At 38.5% G+C, this 21193-nt stretch overlaps 1 protein-coding gene across 2 annotated transcripts; it reads right to left on the minus strand.

Annotated features, from left to right (window-relative positions):
• Window positions 1–2338: 2338 nt before the first annotated feature.
• Window positions 2339–20271, minus strand: FBXO33 (F-box protein 33). 2 transcript variants are annotated; one of them, XM_087921929.1, is made up of 4 exons: window positions 19631–20271; window positions 9932–10042; window positions 4951–5636; window positions 2339–4303 (listed from the first exon to the last, which is right to left on the minus strand). In XM_087921929.1, the coding sequence occupies exons 1-4, from the start codon at window positions 20269–20271 to the stop codon at window positions 4032–4034; spliced, it is 1710 nt and encodes a 569-aa protein (XP_087778055.1). In that variant the 3' UTR covers window positions 2339–4031. The 2 variants fall into 2 exon arrangements, with proteins under 2 accessions (XP_087778055.1, XP_026567259.2); XM_026711474.2 differs by lacking the exon at window positions 9932–10042 and having other exon boundaries at window positions 19631–20203.
• Between the last annotated feature and the right edge of the window lie 922 nt (window positions 20272–21193).

A 21193-nucleotide genomic window follows, 5' to 3' on the forward strand; every position in this document is an offset into this window, starting at 1 on the left:
AACACAGCTGCATTTACAGTATTTGCAGCATTCCATGGTCACCTGTTTTACGATGATTTTGCCAAAAACTGAAGGATTTTCAGAAACATCAACACCATAGTAAACAGCGAAATTTGCTTAATAACTGGTGTATTTGTTTAACAACTGTGACATCCTCTTAATGACTGTCATGAAAATGGCTGCTGCTGCAAAAAAAGTTGTTGCAATATACAAGTGTAATGGGCAGGCTCTATTGCAGTTGTATTTCGGGGAGTATCTGCACTGTTTTTCTACTTCATTCTTCAAGATAGTGACTAAATTAGTAGACCAGCAAAATACTGGGGACATAATATATTTAGATTTCAGCAAGGCACTCGACAAAGTAGACCACAACCTAGTTCTTAGTAAACTAGAAAAATGTGGAATAGATAGCACCACCAGTAGATGGACTCGCAACTGACTGACAAACCGTACTCAACGAGTAGTCCTTAATGGGTCTAAGTCTACATGAAGGGAAGTAAGCAGTGGGGTGCCACAAGGTTCCGTCTTAGGCCCAGTACTCTTCAATATCTTAATGACTTTGATGAGGGAATAGACGGGGAACTTACCATATTTGCAGATGATACTAAGCTGGCAGGAATAGCTAACACCCAAGAAGATATGCTCAAGATCCAGATAAATCTTGACAGACTAGAACACTGGGGCGTATCTAACAAAATGAAATTCAATGTAGAGAAAAGTAAAGTCCTACACTTAGGCAAAAAAAATAAAAAGTACACATATAGACTGGGTGAAACCAGGCTCAATAGCAGTAACTGTGAGAGGGATCTTGGAGTCTTAATGGACAACCAGCTAAATATGAGCCAGCAGTGTGCAGCAGGAGCCCAAAAAGCTAATGCAATCCTAAATTGTATTAACAGAGGGATACAGTCAAGATCAAGGGAAGTATTAATACCACTCTATAAAGCCTTAGTAAGACCACACCTAGAGTACTGCATTCAGTTTTGGTCACCACATTATAAAAAAGATGTTGAGGCTCTAGAAAAAGTACAGAGAAGTGCAACCAGGATGATTAGGGGACTGGAGGCTAAAACATACAACGAACGGTTGCAGGAACTGGACTTGGCTAGTTTAGTAAAGAGAAGGACCAGGGGAGACATGATAGCGGTCTTCCAATATTTGAGGGGCTGCCACAGAGAGGAAGGAGTCAAGGTATTTTCTAAAGCGCCTGTAGGCCAGACAAGGAATAATGGATGGAAAGCGAACAAGGAGAGATTTAACCTGGAAATAAGGAGAAACTTTCTGACAGAACAATCAACCAATGGAACACCTTGCCCTCAGAAGTTGTGGGAGTGCCATCACTTGAGACTTTCAAGAAGAGATTGGACTGCCATCTGTCAGAAATGGTGCAGGGTCTCCCGCTTGAGCGGGGGGTTGGACTAGATGACCTTCAAGGTCCCTTCCAACTCTGATTATCTGTTACTGCTATAATAAGTATGTAATAATATCCTACACTAAGACCAGTGTTACCATCTTTTCTTCTTAATGTGAACTAAAGCTTTATGGACAGGCATGTTACTTCAAGAATTTGGGAGGTTCATTGCATTGCTCAAGAAAGAATGCCTTTTTAATAATCAAAAGGATGATCGCTTAATCTTATTCCTTCTGATGCCTTGCAGCTTATGAACTGCTTTTTGAAATTTGAAGCATATAACTTTGCATTGCAGTATATAAAAATTAACACTATTTCTATTTTTAATTTATACATGAAAATTGTTGGCTCACTTTTCTTTGAGTTCAGGGTGATAACATATACATAGCTCTTGTTCCTTCATTTTTTTGATCACAACAATCCTGCTAGATAGTTTGGATTAAGGAAGAATAATTGCTTCAAAGTCTCCAAGTGAAGTTGGGAGATCCCTTGATGCCCTTGAAGGCCAGAGAGTGGGGGCGCAACTCACTTCTGGGAGCAAGATGTTCCACAGGGTGAGAGCAACAGCAAAGAAGGGACTCTTCTTAGACCCTGCCAGTTGAAAATCTTTAACTGACAGCATCTGGAACATATCCTCCCTTGTTAAGTTAAATGCAGGTAGTTAAATGCAACATCATACTACCATAACTTGCAGCTTCCTGCTTACTTCCCCACTGACTTTGTCAGAAGCTGGTAGTGAAGGTTGCAAATGTCAATCATATAACTGCGGGCTGCTGTGACCATTGAAAATATATGCAGGTTGCCAAGCGCACACATTGTAAGATGCCGATGTGCAAAGCATTCTTGACTTAATCACTAGAGATGGAATAGTTCAATAGAGCCAATAGGAAATATAGCATGCTGCTATAATAAAGTACCTAACAATGATGAATTTTGATGCTTTATTCGTTGATTAAAAGAATATACATTTAACATAAACCATACAACATCAGTCATCAAGTCAAACACTCAGCTGGTTTCCTTACATTTTCTGTCAGGAGTTACCTTACTCTGATCACATAAGATAAAATCTCACCACATCTGGCATATACACACACTGTGCCAGTGGATTCACTCTACTGATGTACATATAAAATCCGCATGGTATGTGCTCACTGGAGACAAAACAGCGCACACCTGTCAAAGGTCATTTTAATATAAGATGGTAAAACCATTTGTAAAACACATATAAACTTTTCCATAAATAGAATCATATCTGGACATCTGTTGCATAAATTGTGTTTTCCAAAGCTTACAATATGGCAGCCAGGTCTCAGCACTGCTGGGCACCCACGTTGGCCACTTACTTTATTATTGCAGACTGTCCTTAACGTTAAATGCACAACATTCGTACCACTTAAAACTTGGGTCAGGTGGAAGTCTCACAGAGACCACGTCTGTACCGCGGTTGCCCTGAAACAGTTTAAATCGGCTTTTAAAGCCTCTCAGATATAACAAGATTTTAAAACATACTTCATGGAATGTTCTTCATGCATCATAGCAGCTCATACCTGTGATAGAACAAGGTTTGTATCGGTTTCTTTTCCTTTCTTTACATTCACTATTCACAGTGAAACAGGTGCATGTTTAAGAGTTCTGAGGTTGCTGACTGAGCCACAGCACAGCTGTGTACCACAGGTCGAAATTCGACCTTATATATTACAATCTAGCAGTACCTGGCTGGCCAAAAATTGGCCTGCCCCTGCCAGCATGTGGGCACTTCTTCATTTTAATCTATTCTTTGGCAGCTGACACAGGCGCTGACAGAGAGAATCCAGTGACTTAGTTGCTAGGGATTTCACGACTAATGTTTGTTTGCAAGCAAAGTAGACTTATAAATTTATATCTAAATTGTTAGGGTTTTACCCCACCGGAGTGTATAATCTTAACATTTCTTTTCAAACCTGGGCCCGAAGCTAACTGGACAGAGAAGCTGACAGAACACGAGAAAAAGAAGATATAATTAATTTACAGTGAAACTACAGCTTATAGCCTTCAGAGTCAGGTAAACCTCTGAATAAGCTACACAGTGCAAGAAACTACTGTTCATATTTAAGGAGGAGATTGCAGAATGGCAGAAATTCATGCTTCAGATATTGTATGTAAAATCAAAGCAAGGTTTACAGCAAATGGTATTGATCATCTTGATTTAAAAAAAAAGCTTAAGTAGCATGCTACCAATTTACATGACAATGACCGCATTCACCGGGCTATGAATAGTAAAAAGATTTTTGGCTTCTGAGCACAAAAAAACTCCGACAATAGTAAAATCAGTGAAGTTGCAGAGTTACTCAGTACAAAAAGAAAGTTAGCTGGCAATCTCACGATAACCTTCAGCCTCATCTGAGTTTTGTTTTGTTTTGTAGACAGTCCATTAACCGTGAAAGCCCTAAACATTGCCACTTTCAGCTTCTAAACAATACCCGACTACGTTCTTTGATCAAGAAGTAGAATATACATATATAATTCTATATAGCTAATACTGATTAAACACAGCACAAGAGGGGTTAATTCACACTACTGAAAAACATAATAGGACCCTACTTGCATATGTAACCACAGGAACTGTAAATAAAGAGAACTAAATGCCTTCACTGAAGCTTTGCATTTCTCTGTAAAAATGACGAGTTGGCTCAGTAAACACACTGAGCAATTCTATGTCCATGACTGCATGCCAGGGTCGACCCAATCCAAGGGATACCTGCTCAATGAGATTATGAACTGGATCTACATCCTGATCAGCCAGTTCACCATTGTCAAAATCAATGCTTTCTTCAGTGACTTCAAGCACTTTCAGATCAGACCCACGAAGACGAGCAATGGCAATCAGGTTGTGAGCCCAAACAGTATAACCTGAAACACAAAACCACACATTATTTTACTGGATTTCAGTTTGCTTCCTCCCTCCCTATTCTAGGGATTTAACATCAAACAACTAATGCCTTGCTATTGCTTTCCTTTCCATCTAATAATCTTCTCATTTGACAGTCCTCTAAATTCGTGATCAAATTGGCTTTTACTCTTTTGTTACCAATTTTTATTAAAATAATATATCTAGGTAATTTGTGTCAATAAATTTATCATTTATACATATGCATTAAGCAAGCTGCTCTATTAGCACAGCACACAAGAATTTTAGATAAAGCAGGCAGTTGTCTTAAGACTTGCTGGAAGTTATTTAAAAGCAAACAGTAATATATAAAACAAAAACAAGTAATTTTTAAGCTATGGTTCCTTTCTTCCAATTTGATTGTTTTGCAATTGTCTCAGCCTTGGATTATAACAATTTCTGCACTTTTAATTCCTAATATATATATGCATAATACAGTGTGCTAAAGCCAATGGGAAGCTTAATTCCTCTTTATACTCTTTATGTAAGTTTTCTTTCTCATAAGAAAAATAGTTCTGAAATTATAATGTGTATCTGTACACATATACTAGTGATCAATGCTAAGTGATTTTCTAAGTGATCAATGCTTTTCACCTATGGAATTGCGTACCATGTATTGCCAGAAGAGATAACCTTGTGCACCTCCACGCCAATAAAACCAATGGATCTTCGGTCCGGTTGTCACTGAGATCTGGGAAGCCAGACATATCTATCACATCATTCATTAATATGAAGTGAGTGAGGAACTTATCATACTGCCTAGATATGAGATCAACAACAGCGCCTGAAACGCAAGTAATGTAGCTGTCAAAATGGATCCTTTCCAGTGGGATACTAGGTTTAAGAATCCTTAACATGTCATCACTCTTGATATCAAAAGCTATTATATAGACCCGAAGATTAGTGCTGTTGCGTGTTAGGGCTTTCCAATCTTCATCTTCTGGCATGTTCTCCAAGGATTTGTGCATTACAGAAATATTGTGGACCAGAAGAGAAAGTCGATGCAAAGGCACATGGTTATTGTCAGCCAAAACTCTCGCCATTTCTCCTGTAAAATCACAGAAATCCAAGGCAAGCGAGCGTAGATTGATAAAGCGCTCCATTTCAACTGCTGTGATAAGAGTGGTATTACCCGGAATGTGGTTATCCAGTAGGCTCAGGTGCTCCATGGTGCTAGCAATGGAATTTGAGAGAGATGACAATGATGTGGGTGTTACAATTTGTAGCATAAACCCACATGACAACCATTTCAGTTGCCGGCTGTTTCCCAAAATTTCTTCAAATAGCTGCTGTATTCTACAAGAAAAAAAAGCAAATGTTTAAACCTTTCATAATAAATTCAGACACAACAGGTAAGCAAGAAAATTATACTGTTCTCCCATGTTGCACTGTCTACAGAATTGCTATATTTAAATGTTGGAGGTAGAAATGGTACTGCCATACTATTCTGTGAAAATCCACTTGTTGGTTCAGAATTTAAGTTCCTCAATTGCTCTATTTTAAATTAACATATCATAAAATCAATGTTTGCCTTCTGGAATTCTGCATTCTGATTTGCTCTGTTCCCCTTTTTTATTCAATATATGCTCAGTTATACACAAGTAGAACTCCTACAAATGCAAATTGATGAACTAAATAACATTACCTATCTATTTCATGATATCAACATTTCTCATTTAAATAATATCCCAAAGTGAAATTATTCAATGTACCAATTGATTTGAATATAAACAGGTGGATGTGACATTTCCTGATAAAAAGTCATAATGTTTTGTAATATTCACTTTCAAGTCATAATTGAACATTTGTGAACTTGTTTATTTTGTCAATGTGTTCACCTTAAAGCGTTAGAGAGATAGTAATAACAAACTGTTTTTTTATATATGTAGTCCATGTGACAATGGTGATAAAAATTACAACATTCTTTCCTTAAGAAAATCAAACTGTTGGGTATGATTTTCTAGCCTACATTGCATTCTAATCAGAGGTGGTATTCAGCTGGTTCTGACCAGTCCTGACAAACCGGTAGGGAAAATTTTGACTGGCCCCGCCCACCTGTCCCTGCTCTTACCTCTCACCTCTCCTATATGCTGCTGTTTATTAGCTCAGCTGATTCGTGCAGCAGAGCGGATTGCTGTGCCTCAGCTGAGCTAAAAACCAGCACAGCTCACCAGGGAAGGGCTGTTTCTGAGCCCTGCATGCTCACAATTTGTGTGTTTGGCATGCACATGTGACAGGCAAGCCTGCGCAGCTCACCAGCCTCGATTCAGAGGGTGGAGTTTGAGCACTGCATATGCGCACGGAAAGCATGCGATTGGCACATGCACATGCAAAGCAAGTTCCGAAGCAAGCTCCAAACCGGTAGGAAAAATCTTTGAAACACACCCCTGATTCTAATTACTCTATGAAGAAAGTCCAAAAAGTAGCTGACAGCAAGCAAACAAGCCTTATGACTGAACGGTGATCAGAATCCAACCATGTAATTAGTCCGTATCAGAAAGTTTTGAAACTGCATGCAAAGTTTTGTTTGGAAAGCTGCAAACAGGCATATAAATTACAGCTCTCTGGAAAATACAAATATCTTCAAAATAAAAATCTATACTAGAAACAGAGAAACAGAAAACTAATGGCAGAAAAAGACTTAATGGTCCATTGAATCTGTGCTTTGAGTTTGTTTTCTGTTTAATTTATGCACTTATTATTTTTGCATTTTATTTATTTTTATGTTTTAATTTTTGTCCAACTTGTTAGTTACTGATGACTGATCTACTATCTCTGCTGAAGTTGGTTCCAAGATTCCACTACTCTTTCTGTAAAGTAATACTTTCTTACATTACTTCTGAACTTCCCTCCTGTCCAGGGGTGGGATTCTACCTGTTTGGCCCGTTTCTATAGAACCGGTAGGTCCGAAGATCAGCTGACACTGAACTGGTTCTCTCTGAAGATCTTCTTTTCTTCAGTTGGGCCCGCCTGGGCTCTAGGCCAGTGGTCGCCAACCCGTGGGCCGGGGACCACTGGTGGTCCATGAGAAAATGTTGGTGGTCCGCAGACAAATGTCACCCCCAAAGCAATTTATCCAGGCTGTGCAGGAACACAAGGCTGCACTGCCCACATGGCCCGTGGGAACACAAGGCTTGCGTCGCTTGCATTGCAAACAACACGAGGTAGTGAGGGGAGGGGAAAAGGGCGAAGGGGGGAACTTGCCCCACGCGCCGGGCCTGGCCACCGGGCTGCTTCTTTCTGCTTCTGCTTTTGGTTGCACGCAAGGAAAGCAGCAAAAGTCTTTCTTTCTCTCCCCCCAACTCTGCCAGAAATGAGTCTTTAGGACTCTGCAAGGTCTCCTGCTCCAAGAGGCTGCGCCGGCATGACAAGTCTCACAAAGTCTCTCTGGCAGAGTTTGGGGGAGAGAAAGAAAGACTTCTGCTGCTTCTGCTGCTTTCCTTGCATGGAGCCAAAAGTCCCCCCCACCCCCCCGGGAGAACGGATCTGGAGACGGTATCCTACAATCCCAAATAAAGAATGATTGATTGGTAGAAAAAAGGGGTGGGGAATTTTCCTGCAGGCTTTTGGGAGGATTTTCCCCAAGTTCTCTGCTGCTTTCTGCAGAGACCCTGGGAAAACGTCAGGAAGCCACCGTCAGTCAAAATTCATATTAGTGGTCCGCGGGATTTAAAATTATGAGTTTGGTGGTCCCTGAGGTCCAAAAGGTTGGCAACCCCTGATCTAGCCTGTCCTTTATTCTTACCTTAGTTGCTTTGCGTAGCACAGCTAAGTGCCGCTCATCAGCAGGAGTTGGTGATTGCTTGCAGAAGTTGTTTTGCAAGTATTATGCACGTGTGCTCAGCAAAGCGCACGCTCACTGAACCGGTTGTTATGCCGGTAGGATCCCACCCCTGCTCCTGTCAGTTTGAGAATAATCATTGTTCTCCCTTAAAACTAGTAAAAGCACAATCAAATAAGGTTTGAATGGTGATACACCATTTATATCACAGTTTCTTGCAAACACACACAACTGTATGTTTTTGCAAGATGAAAGATTCTGGAACAAAATTCTATATGGCCCAAGATTTTATCATTGATGGAAAATAGGAATCCAGCGATGCTTGCATCCTTTACTGCACTATGTGGGAGGTATTACAACAGGGATCCCCAACTCCTGGGTCGTGGCTCACCATAAGCCATGGAAGCAGCCATGGAAGCAGTGGAAGAAAGTGCTCACATGAGCAGTGGGTGAGTGCATGCACACACATCCCCACTGGCACAAGCAGCTGGCAAGTGTATGTGCACATATTCCATTTTCATGAGCAGTGGGCACGCGTGCCTGCTGTTCACACAAATGGAGCTGCCCGCATTCTTACTTGCTACTTGGACAAAAACATCCCCTCTCTCCCCGACCCCCACTTGTCCGCCAAGCTGGAAAGGTTGGGGAACTCTGTATTACAAGATCTCTATAAAGTGTTTATGGATAAATTAATTGTATCTGTAGCTATGCAATAACTACTCAAAGCTTACAAAATATCCTTTTGAAATAATTGGTTAGAATAGGCAATGAGATACTCTGTGAGAAAGATTGTGAGTAAAGCTACAATTTTTGCTGATTTGCTTATTATTTAATATTCAACTCACTGGAAGCAATGAAATACGCTGATTGATTCTCAGAAACAATTCAAAATTTCAACTAGCATTAATTATATGTTCAGTATTACTCCACTGAAAACAATACTGTTTCATATCTTTCTCTTCAACATCCAGATGAATATTCTGCATATGACATAAAGTTGCTAGATTTACGTAAATTTTTGAAAGTCACTGCTAAAGAATTTTTGCACTCAAATTTCCTTGCACTTACTTTATAGATCGCATAACATTTTTGCAGGCCTGCTCAGAAAAGGTCTTGCAACAGGAATGGAATTGATTAAATAAATGTATAGTCCAGGCATGTGCAACCCACATTCATGGGCACCATGCGGCCATAGACAGCTCATACAGATAAAACAACAAGTCATTTAATGACTGTTCAAAGTTAGAGTAGCACTGAAAAAAGTGAGTTATGACTTTTTTTCAAATTTGCAAAAGTTGTAGACCCATGGCCACTTGAACAAAATTTAGATGTATGGCAATTGACTCGTATTTATGACAGTTGCAGTGTCCCAGGGTTATGTGATCACCTTTTGAGGCCTTTTGACAAGCTTAACCACGATGTTACTAACTTAACTGTAGTGATTAACTTAATAACTGTCTCAAGAAAGATTGTAAAATAGGGCAAAACTCAGAAATGTTTCACTTAGCATCAAAAATTTTGGGCTCAATTGTGATTGTAAACCGATGACTACCTGTAATGTGGCATTATATACACATATACACATTACTAATTATATCTACCATTCAGTCTTGCTTTATGGCTACTTTCTGAAAAGAGCTGCGCAGTGCCAGTAATAATAACTAACAGTGTACGTAATACAGATACTGCAAAATCACAATCAATTTAGATCTGTAACTATGTAATGGCTTTGTAAAACCATTGTATTTACAATTGTTTATATGAAACAATGCATTGAGTTTGCTATAGTAAAATGATGCAGATAACTTACTGCTTAATCTTTTTGCCATCTGGATCTACTTTGCTGAGGTATGTATTTGATATAATTCCATGTTGTTGCAGAATGCTTATATCACCAAAGAGACTTAATTTCTGAAGATTCCTATTTAGAAAAATAAAATAAAATTCAAAAGGGGAAAAAATCTTACATTTTAATTATCTATTTGTCGATTTACCTCAAAAACATTTCTCTTTTTTAGGGTGTCCAAAACCTTACATATGCAGAACGGGTAGTTCTAGATACAGAACTAGAACATAGGTGCTTGGTCCAGATATAGACCTGGAACAAGAGATGGTCAGTAGTCCAAGATTAGCAAGGAAAGAGAAGCCAAAAGAAGATCAGGGCAAGAGTGTGCAAGTTGGGAATGCTTGGCAGTGGAAGACATGCTGATGCATTGCTAAGGAAAAGTAAGGGAGAAGGAGAGGGAAAATTGAGGGTTGTATGGGCCAGGTAGAAGAGGAAGTGAGATGCACCAACTTTACTCTCGCATCCTATTAAGATCCCTCAAGTTTTGTTTCAGGTGAAACCTAAAACAACCAGGATATTCCAGGTTTCAGTTTGGCTGAACCTACAACCCTCACTTAGAAGAGTCTGGCTGAACTTTGGAGCTATTGTGGTTGTTTCTCGTACATGGACAACACACTTCTCTCATTTCATGTATATCTTTTTCTTTTTAAAACCAATATGCATTTGAATGACAAAATTAAGATTTCATAAGACAAAAGTTTTGATGAGCTCATATCAGGCAGAATACAATATTTAAAATGTTCTTTTTGTGAATCATCTGTATCAAAATATACAGATACTCCTCTAAATATAGTAAATTTACAGAAAGGATAGATATATACTCAGGTAATAATGTTGTGGTGCAATGGTTAAGGATTTGAAGTAGAATTAGGGAGACCCTTATTCAAATCCACTCTCAGCCATGGAAGCTGAGCAGGTGGGCTTTGGCCCAGTAACTATTGTTCATTGCAGAGTTACTATGGAGGGGAAATGCTATGTATACCGGCTTCCATTCCTACAGAAAGACTGGATGTAAACAACAACAAAAAATTATACCAACAAACTAATGGAAGTGTTCTCCTATTACATTACTATTATTTGTTTGCTATGCCTATTTGTCTGTAGCAGAGCACATTGAAAATGGCAGACTTTTCCCCAAACAGCCTATTCGATACACAAAATGAAATTAATTCAAAATAAGTGGGAAAGAGTATTTTAGCAGTTATTTCTTTCAATCACTTTTGCAGACTGCCACAGCCTCTGGTTAAAAACTACTATAACAATGAAGCTGTGGACCATTTTTTGGCAAATCTTATCTAGCATTAAGCATATATATTCATGATGGACTGATAACCTTTATTAGCTTTTGAAAAGGATTTTTTCTTCCAGTTACAGATGAGATGCTTTGCTTTCTATGCTGTAAACTATCAATATAAACTATAGCAATTTTAATTACACATTGAAACATTGCAGTATGTGAACCAAATTGTCTAGAAATATTTTTTAAAGATTCAGGTAAGTTAAATCAAAAAGCTCAAAAGGATACCCTTGGACACAGAGAATGGCTATGTAGGATAGGAATGCATTCATTGTGGGAAATGTAGGTAAAAACCACCATTGGTTTCACCTTTTATATAACAATTTAATTACTAATTAAAATTAACTGCCTTAAAATAAGAAACTACATTTATAAAATTAATTTATCTCAATTTGCAAATAGAATATGGTAGCTCTCTTGCTTACACAAAATCATTCCAACACCCACACTTTCCTCCTTTTCAAGCAAAAACTACTAAAAATAAGAACAGGGATGAGTTTAACTGTCACAAAACGATAAAAAGGGAGAAACAAACTTGAGTACAGATAAAGTACAGGAAAAAGAAGTGGTCAGGGAAGGAAGAAGGAAAGGAGTAGAAATCCATTTAAGGATTATAAAATGATTAAACAATGAACACTCCTTAATCTCAACGGCACATGGATAGATTCAACCATAGTTTCGACTTGGAAACTATGAGCATCCTAGGCCAAAAGAAATCCAAACATTATGGGGAATTCCTGGAAGCCTGGCACTTAGACAAATCAGTCATCAATAGATACATAGAGATAAACTACATTTACACACCATTCAAAAGAAACAAAAAGATCAGATCATATCTTCTCCAGCAACCAACACCCAGATAAACAGAGATTAACACCAGACAAACACTCAAGCAGAAAACAGTACCTTAATCAAGGAACGACTAATAAGAAAGCTACATGGGAAAGCTACTGTATATAAACAGGGAGCAAACCTAACACTGGCAATTATGTTACCTAGTTAGGTAATGAAACCAAATTCTCAAGTTAGGTAATAAAAATCAAGTTCATATACTCTTCTAAAAATCAAGTTCATAGACTCGTTCATATACTCAAGCTACATATACTCTTTTCCATTGAAAAAATTATAAAACTTGGCAGGCAAGTAATCCTTTTGGAGTAGCAGCTAAACTCCAAGTCATACCCACTCCTCTATTCTTCTCATCAAATGCAAGATAATATCACACAGGTAGACAATCATTCACAATAATTCTTAGGAAAATATATTACTTCTCTGTCTGGTAAGTACAATCAGTTTCTGTTGGTACGCTTGCCATAGAGTATTGTTAGGAACTGTGGAAACAATTAAAACATCCAATCCAGAAGCATTTATATTTCAGACTTTCCTAATTAGCAATTTCCAACAGGTAGGTAAGGGACTTCTGCTGGATGGAGGAGGGAGCAAGGGATTGTGAGAGTGGCTGGGAAACAGTCAGGAAACATTCAAAATGAGCACCATGTGACTGCAGCAGCAGCTTGACTGAACTGAAGCAGTAGCAGCTTGGCAGAGCTGAAGTAGCAGCAATGTGGCAGCACTGAAACATCCACAATTTCCCCAAGTTCTTCAATGCCTTCAACAATACCAGAGCTTCTAATGTAGTTGAAAAGTTCTTTAAAAATTCCGGGAGATATTCAAAGCTGTATCTCCCTTGAAAGTAGCCTATGTTGAACTGTATGGCACATTCAAGCATCAGGAACTGATCATAGGAAATCTTTTATGTCATTTGCATTGTATCATAAAATGCTTTATCATAAAAATTATGTCAAACTTCAATTCTATGGGAGTCATGTGTCCCACATTTTGGACTCATTTTATAAATTAGCCCATTTGGGGTAACTTGATTCAAAGCGTTTTGCCCTGTGGTACATGTTTTACCCAGTTAAAGGTCACAGGAACCAGAGTTTTAATAGTATTTAGACAACCTGTGATCAGTTGTGTCATCTTTCATAGATATTTTCTTACCAGATTCCTCAATGCCTTTCACAATGACAGTTTATAATGAATTACCTTCACTGGAAAACTGGGAAACATTAAGTTGGGCCTTGAAAATAGCCCATAAGGAACAGTCAATATCAGCATAGGAATTTTTAATGATGTTTTGTATTATGTCACAAACTGTTTTATGGTCAGTTTAATATTACAGGAATGAGAGTGTTGGTAGTATATTGATAGATAACCCTTCATTACTAGCTGTGTTAGAGGACTGAACTGGGGTTTAAAGTTTATCAACAATGGAAGGGCTCACATTATTCAGAACTTCTCTATTTAAACCATCTCAATTTTCCCAAAGATTGCATCAAAACACAGATTCAAAGACATGTACATTTTGCAAATAAATCCATGTTCAAATCGTGACAATGTGTTGAACACATCATATAGTCTTAAATATGCCTTATATAAATTGCTTTCCAAACATTTTAATGGGCTAGCTTTAATATCTGATTTATATGCTTGATGTAGAAAACTGAGCTCCAGATGTGAATATTTTAATTAGAAGCAACAGCTAGCATCTAAGAACACTAAGCAGTATCACTATTTTTAGCTCTGCAGACTAGCATTTCTTGCCTCAGGTACAGCAGATTCTAGAAAAACAGTGCTGCCATCTGAAAGTTGTATACAATTCCATAAACTATGGGTACTACATAATTTACAGTCCATCCAATTTCAAATCATCACTACTTTCAATTTTTATTCCTGGTTATATTCAACATTATATTATACATTACAAAAAAAAAGCCAGGCACAGAAGGGTTAACCAAGAATAGAAAGGTAAAGAAGTTTGCAGTCCTATTTTAATATTGACTGGTTCCTTTGCTATTGACTGCAGTTAATAGTATGACACAGTCATCCAACTTATGGCCTATTTTACACCCTGGAATTGAGAAGCCAACAAAATCTGATACAATCCTTTCACTGAAGAGGAGGGCAATACTTTTTTGGGGGGGGGGTTTGGGGGGGGGAGAAACACGTTCCTATTCATTACCAGAAAGATATCTAGAAAGAAATGACAATCTTGAGAGCTTGTCCAACTGGATAGAAAAATTAATGATTTATATGGGTTGCTGTTTTATGGTTTTTACATCATAAATGTTTTATACAGTTTGCCAAGTTTTAATTCTAAGGAAATCATGGATCCCAGATTTTGGGCACATTCTATAAATTAGCACATTTGAGGTAAGTTGTTGCGTTATCACAAGGGTCTTCAAAATTGGCAAGTTTAAGACTTGTGGACTTCAACTCCCAGAATTCCTGAGCTAACATGACTGGAGGAAGAATTCTGGGAGTTGAAGTCCACAAGTCTTAAAGCTGTCAAGTTTGAAGATCCCTGCCTTATTGTATACAGCTCTTTAGCAAAATTAATGATGACAGGAGGCAATATATGAAAATTGTCTAAGGAAGCCAGAAACTATCGGTAATCCAGATAACTCTTTCTTTCTTTCTTTCTTTCTTGTAAATACAAAACGTTGTTTTCCTCAATTGGGCCAGGGATTGTGTGTGGAAGATATTATGTATGTATGGTAGCAAGCTTTCACAACTAGTGGAGATTTATTGTATATGATGGCAGAGATTCATTATTTTTCCCAAACTTGCTTTCTTCAAAATCTGAAAAAAATTCCAAGCAGAAATATAATAGCAATGGACAAAATTGATACACAAACAGAAATAGTAATGAAGATAAGCATAGAAAAAATGATCTCAATTCCTTAGCTATTTTAATTTTCAAAAATTAACAGGAATTTTCTTCCTTTAATTACATTTTCTTTATTGTTAAGGATTAGTACTGTAAAAATTAATCCACAGGGAATCATGTATCCTGACTATATTAAAGAGTTAAGAATGGTATAATAGATTAAAATAGATTCACTTGCCTGTATATGGTAATTCTAAAATATCCCAAGATAAAAAATCCTTTAGTTTAATGCACATAATTTACCATACTCTTCCAGTCTAATAGAAGATGTAATTGTGCACTGGCATGGTTGGTTATTAGCTAGACCACAATAGTGTATGTGTGTATATGTTATTTATTTCAGACATAATTCCATAAACCTCAGCAGGACCTTCTTCTAGTAAAATGTATAAAAATGCCACTCAAGGCATATTAGGCTAATTTCAGATCACACCATACCCAGAATTCTGCAGTCCCTAAGGTAACAGGAGTAAGAAACTGGGAGCTAGATTATGTGAATGCAGAATGTTTTTAAATCCTGAGACATAGAATATGCTAATTAAACATCAGCTATAAAAATACTCTTGACTCAAAAGCAACTTTTAAAAATGTTGGATATTAACAGCAGAATTAAGAAATTATTTCCAATTTAAGATAAGGAATATATCTAAACATTATGGCAATATATGGAATTTCTTGAAGTTCTATTTCATTTTGTCTTAAGTCTTCCACCAAATTAATTCTGCTGTTTTTTAATATAAAAAATTAAATATAGTCTGCTAATTCTTGGGTCTCTGTTTTCTAACAGGAACTAGATTTTTAGTAAAGCAATGACAGAAAAGGGCTAACTGATTTACTTTCATCCTTTTTCCTGTAGCACAACTGGCACATTTTGGGAGAGCCCCTTCTTCACACACTTTAGCTGCTCACTAGATTCCCTTGTAACTTGGCTTCTGTAAAAAATCAATTATTTTGGCATATAACCAGAGGAAGGTTCTGTGAAAGCTTCTTTTCTATTGATAGATCTTGGGATTATAAGTAAATATCTAGATAGGTGAGCTGAAATTACATTAAGAATCAGTTGATTATGTTTGTAATCTGGATTTGATTTTTGGTCTCCAAGTGTTATTTCTTGTGCAATTTTTTAAAATGTATAACTAGTGAGATTGTTCCTTGTCAATAACTATAATTTATTTATACTTTTGACACTATTTAATAATTAACAAATTATTGATTTTAAGCTTTTTTAAAACAATCTATGCTTTTTTATTGAGATCTTCTGGGTTATTAAATATGGTCCATCACTTATAGTATACACTGTGATCTAATCATTTTTGTAACTGTAAAAATAGGTGTAGTAATGATTGAAATCCAGTAAAACCGCTTGTGAAGTAGGTAAGGAGACATAGATGAAGCCCTCGGCAAGAGAAAGTGAAAGTGAAAGAGAGAGGGAAAAGAGAAAGAGAAAAAGAAAGGAAAGGAAAAGAGAAAACCATTTTAACCAGACATTCATTTACTCTTTATATTTATGCAATATACAGTGTATATTCAGAAAGTATTCAGACCCCCTTTATTTGTCAATTTTGTTATACTGCAGCCTGATTCTAGTTATTGAAATTCATTTTTTTTCATTAATCTACTATCTTCAAACATAAATAAGGCTAAATCTTTTCAATCCCATCACTTTTAATAAGGTGCAATCTTATGTTATTTACTTAGAGATTTATCACATTCCACAGGATTTTTCTCATTAATAGTACAACCATGCCGATTGTTGTTGCAGAACAAAGTTTTCATGGTTATGTTTTTTCTCAATAAATTACCTTTAATAAGAGTAGGAGATTAAAGCCACTTGAAATTGGCATACATAGTGGGGAGTGTTAATTTCTTATTTCACAGAAAAAATTAAGTCAAACTTATTTTCAGGATTTATTAAATCATCTCTTTGTACTTATTTGTACTCTTTGTACTTACCTGAATAATGTTGTTTATTAGTTAAAGCCAACATTTCTTTTGTTCACTACATAGCCTAGAAAACTCTGTTTAGTTACCTTTGGGCATAAGTGTACATTATAAACAAAAGGTCTGATCTCGCCTTTCTATAAGGAAAAAGCAGCTTTGAAAAGAGAAAATTTCAAAGACAAAATATGAAATTGACTGTATGCAATATTCCCCCATCAACTATTTATTTTTCCAACTTTAGACCTGAGATGCTTTACCCTCCCTCCTTTTAAATTTCTGGGTTTTAGAAATACATTTGTGTTGTATTTGTGAAGGTAAATATATCTCTGTGAAACTTGAAGAGGGCTATAAGGATTCTTAAAATTTGTCAGTAGACACTTCACTATTTTTCTAATAAAACTAGTACTTTTTATGTTTTGTAAAACTTACAGCATTTAAAAAAAGATAAAGCTATCAACTTATTACTGAATAAGTATATTTGGCTAATAATAACATTTATCCATTATTAGACTCCTATTTGCTGTATCTGATGGCATTTACAATCTGTCTGCAGCAAAGATTGCCCCGTAATCTTAATTGCAGCAGAATTAATGGTGTGTGAATTTAATAGACTAATCTTTTTGCCTATGACAAGGCTATCTCAATAATGTTGGAAGCATGTTCTAAAAACATGACCCGAAGAGATCAACTTCACACATGAAGAGATACATAGCTAATAACCAAGGTTAATCATGAGATACAAATGAGCCCTGTAATAGTTTTATAGGTAAATTCTTTGTGTTTTTCTACTTGCTGCAAAGACCTGGGAATTTTTTGTCAAATTATTTATCCCAATATAGTGGCTTGATTAGCCTAATGAACCTTTTTAATTTAGATTCTCAACTTGTATAGGTTTTATTGCAAGATTATTATATGCATTGCTTATGACAGCTTACTATTATTGGTGGTCGTCTTCTCCACCTTTCCTTTTGATTTCTTCATTTTATGGATTCACTCTAGAATTAAGTGGTTTTACTGTAGCTTTTTCACAATAAAATAAAAATGTGAAGCAGCCGCAAAAAAACGATGGTAAAACTATGGGTAATTTGGTGGGCTATGAACATATATTCCTGACTCACTCTTAAAAGTTGCACTACAGATAAATCTAATGATCTCTTGTGACAAAAGCTGTTGCATCATAGTACCTAAAAGACTTGAGCTATAAAGCTAGAAATGTATGATTCAGAGCTGTCTCCTATTTATTTGTTCAATTATGCCACTTATTTTATTTAGGAAATATAAAATCCAAGGAAAATGTAGTAACATAATTGACTTACATTTCCAAGGCAGAAATTAATTAATTATGAAAAATAGATTTCGTTTTATCTCCAACAGAAAAAAAAGCACAGCATGAAGAAGAAAAGCACAATCTTACTGAAAGGACATTTTAATTTGTGGTGAAGTAGGGAGATATAGCAGCAATGAAAATATAGATGGAAAGAAGAAGATAGGTTAACAGCCTTTATAACTGTATAAATTTGGATCCTTTGTTACGACCTTGAAAGATTAGAAATCTTAAAGAGTTCTTTGATGAGTTCCTTGATGAACACAAAACAAATGCCTAAGCGAGCTTATGCTTTACTAAATCATATAGGATACGGTTTTCCTTTTAAAAAGCTCTCATCTTATGTAAGCTAAATGTTGAGCCACTTCCTTCTGGTATATTACCACCAGCCCTCCCAAGATGCATATAGCTTTCACTCTAACAATGTTCCAAAGCCTTTGAAAAGCTGGCTGTTCTCCCAGGCTTCAGGTGGCTGCAGTGCTTTGTAGTTATTTTGCTGCTATGTTTGTTAGTTCTCCGCGGGACATTTATTTGAGTTGTGTGAATTGTTTGTAGTTAGGCAGCCTCTAAATTAAACACAGTACATAAATAAAACGTAAGAGACTTTAAAGGATGTCTGCAGTGACTAATCTGGAAATTGTACTAAAATGGAGACTTTCGAGCCACTTTCTCCAGTTTTGAAGGATTTCGTTTGGCTAAAATCAGGAGGTAGCGCATAAATATTCACAAAATACTTAACCAACGCACTACCTCATGTTTTTCAGCCCATAAGTCCACTTGTTCCGATGCTGGCTTCCATTAGTATTGGACACTTTTTTTTTTAAAGGAAGGTATTTTAAAATACCGACGATGATCGATCAAATCTCAGGGTAACAATCCATTCAATCAAAGCCGGTGGCACCTTATAGAGAAGGGTGCCCAAAGAAGCCCCTCGTTTTTTTAAAAAGACGACCCATCAAAGATAGAAGACGACGACCCTCCTTCTTCCCCAACACTACTTGAAGTTCCCTGCAAAAGGAGCAGCAGGCAAAACTCCCTCGTTTCAAGCAGAGATCTCGCCTGCAGTTGGCGACATGCTACGAGTGTTCCTTTCCCAGTGTTCTTTCACGTCGGGTTTCCCTAGTGAAGCCAGCCACACGCTCCCCTCCCCTCGCTTCCTGCTCCCTCCGCTGGGCGAGAGGCAGGCACTCTGAACAAGTGGCTTTTCTCCGTAGTCTGAACTCCATCCGAGAACTTTTCCGCGACCCTAAGGAAACCTTGCGGGCAAAAAGTTTGGGTAGTGGAAAGGCGGGGAGGGGGAAACCCGGCCGCCGCCTCCTTTGTTCCCCACCCACCCAGAGCCCCTCGTGGGGTGGGGGGGTCAGCGCCTACCTGTTGTTGCGGACGCTGCTTAATACGCAGAGCACGAGCTCCAGGTATGTCCTCAGGAGCTCCAGCCAGCGAGGGCAGAGCGGCGCTTCCCCCTCGGCCACCGCCGCCGTTACCGCCGCCGTTTCTTGGCAGACCCCACTCGCGCTTCCGCCGCCGCCGCCGCCGCCGCTGGGATAATTGTCAGCGGCAAACTGGACGCGGAGTTCGCGCACGAACCAGCCACACTTGCGCATCAAGAAGTCGAGGCGCGGCCGCTCCGCCGGGCAGACGCGCAAGCTGAGGCGCAGCCGGGGCCACAGCGCCGGGTAGAAGAGGCACTCGCGCCAGTGCGAGCAGGCGGCTGAGGCCCGAAGTCGGTCGGGGGCCGCTAGGAACGAGAAGATGTGAACCACCAACTCGCTGGGCAAGGAGCCGGCGCCCACCGACCCCCCGCACACCGACGACATCGCCGGCCCAGCCGCCGGCGGCCGCAGCCCAAAGCCCGGCCCCGGCCCCGGCCCCGGCCTTCCCTCCGGCTCCTGCGACAAAAACAACAACATCAATGACAAGGCGGAGGGAGGCGGGGCGGGACCGGACGGGACTCTGCTACCGCCGGAGCCTACCACCGCACTCGGCCGCAGGGGGAGCCTGGGTCGTACCATCGTATTCCGGATGAGGGTGGCGGCATGATCGGATGAATGCATGAACGCCCTGGGAATGGAGGAAGGGCGAGAGAGCAAGAGGGATAGGCGGAGCATACCAAAATGTATCCAGTAGGCGGGGATAGCCGGGTGCTGTTGCTTTTATGACTCAGCACAACTGAAGGACAAGGGGTGTGGGGGAGGAGGCGGTGTGGCTCGTCGCTCAGCTTAATCATCTAGGCTCGGTGGGCCGAGCTCAAGCAGCCTCCTTAGCAAAAGAAAAGGAATTTCTCTCGAATTCTGGGTGGGAGAACGAGGAAATAATATAAAGGGAGAAAATGAAAAATGTTCTGTGAAGAAAAATGAAAATGCTTGTAAAAGCCAAATAGGCAGAAATTGCCCAATAATACGACACCTTTTCCCGATGCTCAAATTACTTGAGGCTAAGTTGTTAAAACGAAACATTATTTTGGCAAACTCTGAATTGGTTTACTAAAAAGATATATTGTGATAGAAGTATTGCATTTTTCTCATAGCCCAAAATACTTTGTCAGTAGATGATAATTTTGTTTTGTGAGGGAAGTCTGGAAGTGAGGGGCAAAAGTATGGTCAGGTCCAATCTCTGACATACAATTACTTTCTATGCAGAATGACAACGAATTGGAGCTGCTTGTGATAGTAGAACCCTAGACCACCTGGGTCCTTGCAGGGAGTAGTATTGGACTTTCTCGGGGCTGTTTAAATTCTTGAATTTAATTTAATTTATGGACATGTCTAACAATTTCTTAGAACAAGCCTAACCTACTATATTTGATTGTGTAGCTTTCTGTTTCCCAGCTGGAAAAAAAGTAATAGAAAAGGTGAGAAGTATTTACTTGCCAGCATCTGTTGAGTCACAAAACATGGTATCTTTTTGGAATGTATTGGGATTCCCAACTATGAG

This window comes from Pseudonaja textilis, chromosome 1 (assembly GCF_049901715.1).
Source record: "Pseudonaja textilis isolate UNSWEBS1 chromosome 1, rPseTex1.2, whole genome shotgun sequence".
In the NCBI taxonomy this organism is placed as follows: Eukaryota; Metazoa; Chordata; class Lepidosauria; order Squamata; family Elapidae; genus Pseudonaja; species Pseudonaja textilis.

What these genes read in the sequence shown, in the direction of transcription:
- FBXO33 (XM_087921929.1), bottom strand. Translation starts at nt 20,271, where the DNA reads ATGGTACGACCCAGGCTCCCCCTGCGGCCGAGTGCGGTGGTAGGCTCC. An exon ending in AGCAGCGTCCGCAACAACAG is followed by an intron (nt 10,043 to 19,630) that starts GTAGGCGCTGAC and finishes TTTTCTAAATAG; the next exon opens with GAATCTTCAGAAATTAAGTC. An exon ending in ATCTCTTCTGGCAATACATG is followed by an intron (nt 4,304 to 4,950) that starts GTACGCAATTCC and finishes TTTGTGTTTCAG; the next exon opens with GTTATACTGTTTGGGCTCAC.